Below are 3440 nucleotides of genomic sequence, written 5' to 3'. Positions count from 1 at the left end.
GAGGGGGAGGACAGTGGGGGGGGGAGAATGATGGTCAATAAAAGTTGACTGCTCACAACGACCCATCTGCTCAAAGATCCAAACAGAGACGAGAACAGTGTCCTCTGACAGAGGGCTGTGTTGTTCTGAATGTGTGTGTGTGTGTGTGTGTGTGTGTGGGTTCAAATCCCTGAGGAAACACAGGTCAGATTTACAGGGTTCAGATATACAGGGTGTAAGGATGTGCCGCCGTCTGTCCAACAGTCCGGACCTGGAGGCCATTTTGTAGTGTTGAGATAAAAGATTTAATCAAACAGCTCTACTCCGAGGCCACACGGTGGAGGATGACGGTAGTGCACCTTCCTCGTCTTGACTTTACAGGTCATGAGTGTGTGTTTACCTGCAGCTTCTCCAGTTTCCTCTCATCGTCAAACAACAGAATCGGGTCAAATCTCCACTCTGTCGTTAGGTGTGAAACCGAGCGTGAATGGCGCCCTCTGTGTGTGAACGTGAGCCGTGTTAACCCCCCCGAGCCACGACCCACATTTTTTCTAAGTTCAATCATTATTTCTGAGTTTGTTTGGATGAAAACTTCAAATATAATATAATATATAACGGACCATGTTTGCTAAAAGCTAATCCTCAGTTGGCAGGATGTCGACTTCAGACACTGCCCACCTGCCAGTCGGCCTCAGAGCAGAGGTCAGAGGTCAAAGGTGACTCAGTTCAGTTCAGTTCCAGACAGAGAGTTTATTATTTCCGTGTTTACTATTTCCTCTTAATAATCCCAGATTATTAACCTGAGAGGAGGTGATTTTACAGAGACCAGCAGAGGCAGTAGAGAGCAGAGAAAATAGACCCATAAACCTGGGCGTTACAGTGAGAGGGTAAAGGTCAACACGTACCTTTACTGTTTAACTAGTTATTGTTAAAGTACTGCAGTGATACTACAGAGTACACAGAGGAAGTGCAGCTGTCAGTACTGGACCACACCAACTGACAGACCCACAGACACGGCTCCCATTGAGGCTGAGCTTCAACAGGGTTTAATACACGTCACTGCTACAGGAAGTGGAGACTGACCGACGTCAACCAACCAATCAGAGTTGATCAGGTTTTAGTCGTTTACTGTAGTCAATACAACTGCAGAGATTTGACCTTTGACCTGAGAACATTTCAACAGACACTGAGCTTCAGAACAGTCATCACACTGTGTGTGTGTGTGTGTGTGTGTGTGTGTGTGTGTGTACACAGTGCAGCTGTGGGACGGTGGAGCAGTGGTGAGTCATTCCTCCAGGCCCTGAGTCTTATTTCTGTAGTTTCCCTCCGCCTTCAGTTTCAGGATGCCCCCGGAGGTCATCTGACAGAATACAAGGTGTGTCTGTGCGACATGACGAGAGCGTGGGGGAGGGGGTGTGGGGGGGGGCTCGACCTCTGACATCCACGACTCAAATATAACTCAGTTATATTATTATATATCACATCGTTAGAAGAGAGAAAAAAAATTAGATTTCTGCTAAAAATAATGTAAAAAAGTCGTCGATTTTGACTGAAACCATCTGTGACTCAGAGCATGTTATATAACCTAAAGGTTGAACTCCTGCCTACGTGTGTGTGTGTGTGTGTGTGTGTCATTTCTTCTGTAACACTATCCCTCACCACACCCAGTGAAGCTGCTGCTGCCGTCACGCTGGGAAATCCACTGAAATAAGAAAGAAATCTTTGACTTCTGTCTGAGTGGGTGTGTGTGTGTGTGTGTGTGTGTGTGTGTACTTTGAAAAGTTGTGAAGTTCAGTTCCTGATTTTCCTGTTTTTTGTTTCTAAACAACAATATTTTCTTTCCACCCTGCGGAGCCTTGATAAACGTCAGAGTGTGCGTCGGCCCAGCTCGCTGCAGGGCTGAGAGTTGGCTGAGTTAAAGTGTATCATGGTGTCGTCGTCTGTTCTGCCTCAACAGCAGCTCCGTCTGAGGATGTTGTGACAGATCCACGGTCACACAGAGGGACCAGCCGCTGCTCCACAGGCCCACCATGGCTCCGCTGACCCCTGCTCTGATCCTCCTGGGCCTGGGCCTCTGCTTCCTCCATTCTTTAAATGCCCAAACCATCACAGGCTCCTCCCCCTCTCCCTCCCCCTCCCTCCCCCCCCCCCCCCCCCCCCTCCTTGACCCGCCAACACATTCTTCACCAACCAAGCGGTCCGCCGACATCTGGCTCAGTGACGTCTCCGTCAGAGGTACAGTGGAGCAGGGGGGGTCACTGCCCCCGGTGACCTCTGACCCCACAGAGACAGCCACCAGGGGGACCAGGACTCAGAGGACCGTCCTCAGGCCGAGGACAGAGACGACTGGTGCAGCAGTGGGCCGGTCCTCGGTGAAGAACGGTCTCCCCTCAGAGGGTTCGACTCCAACTCCGCCCACTTCACGCTTCACACCTTTTCTCATGGGTAAACCGGTGGAAACACGTGACCCGACGGAAGAACCCGACTCAGAGTCAGAGTCCGCTGACTCACAGGGTCTGGGCTCAGGTGGTACCCCGACAGGGTCGAGAGTCCGGGATGAAATGGCTCAGTATGGACAGCAGGTGGAGACTGCGAGCCCCAGAGTGAAGACACCAGAGGACGGTCAGAGACTGAAGCCGACCCGGTCGGTTCTTACCGCGGCCCGTCAGACACTGACTACGGTTCAGTCTGAAACCAGAACCACTCTGGAACCTGGACCTGGACCTGGACCTGGAACGTCCACAGGTGAGAAACAGAGAGATGACATCATCATAATGTTGTCCCTCAATGTGTTGTTGGTTCAATTCCCTTCTTGTTTTCTCCGGTCACAGACCACAGCTGTAGAGGACTTGGTACTGTTATACAGAACTGTTGAATGACTGGTCAGAACCTCGGTCCACGGGACATTTTCATGTCACCAGGTGTTTGTTGACCTGAACAGAGATTAAATGTCCCTCCTGTGTCTCAGGTGAGCGGACAGACACCGGACCCCCCATCGAAGTTCCCCCTCAGCAGGACTCTCCTGCGGGGACGACCAGCACCGCTGCAGATCCACAGACGCAGCCACAGACACAACCCACGGCGGTGCCAGCCGCTGCCCCGAGCCACAGCAGTCCGGTCTCCGGCCCCCGGACACCACCCCCCCCCACCACCACATCTACAGCCGGCGGGCCGAGCACCACGCCGAAGGTCGCGAACACAACCTCCGTGGCGTTAAACCGAGTCAGCAACGCCAAACAACCAGGACGGAACCCGGCGCCAACGACAGGTAAGAACTGTTGGTGCCAGTTGGTTAATTTAACGGCGCGGAGTTTGTGCAGCTGGGAGTTCGTTACTGCGGGAAAAAGATTCCAATGGAAAATTTAGACTGAGTTTTCTCCATGGAAGCTGAGCTGGAGATGGAGTTGATGCAGCTGCGAAAAAAGGGGGGGTCGAGGGGGGGGGAGGGAGTCAAAGAGAGG

The 3440-nt window shown here is 52.1% G+C and overlaps 1 protein-coding gene across 1 annotated transcript in view; it reads left to right on the top strand.

Annotated features, from left to right (window-relative positions):
- The window catches only part of LOC103385555 (proline-rich transmembrane protein 3), a 13573-nt gene that overhangs the window by 4285 nt on the left and 5848 nt on the right, over positions 1–3440 (top strand). Inside the window, exons 2-3 of the mRNA XM_025059170.1 lie at positions 1937–2724; positions 2948–3247. Coding sequence (XP_024914938.1) covers positions 2010–2724; positions 2948–3247 — 1015 coding nt within the window. The 5' untranslated portion in view covers positions 1937–2009. The remainder of the gene's footprint in view (positions 1–1936; positions 2725–2947; positions 3248–3440) is intronic.

The sequence above is a fragment of the Cynoglossus semilaevis genome, chromosome 10 (assembly GCF_000523025.1).
Source record: "Cynoglossus semilaevis isolate Cse_v1.0 chromosome 10, Cse_v1.0, whole genome shotgun sequence".
Classification (NCBI taxonomy): domain Eukaryota; kingdom Metazoa; phylum Chordata; class Actinopteri; order Pleuronectiformes; family Cynoglossidae; genus Cynoglossus; species Cynoglossus semilaevis.
Note: the sequence above shows the minus strand (reverse complement) of the source record. Positions and strands in the feature narration are given on the sequence as shown.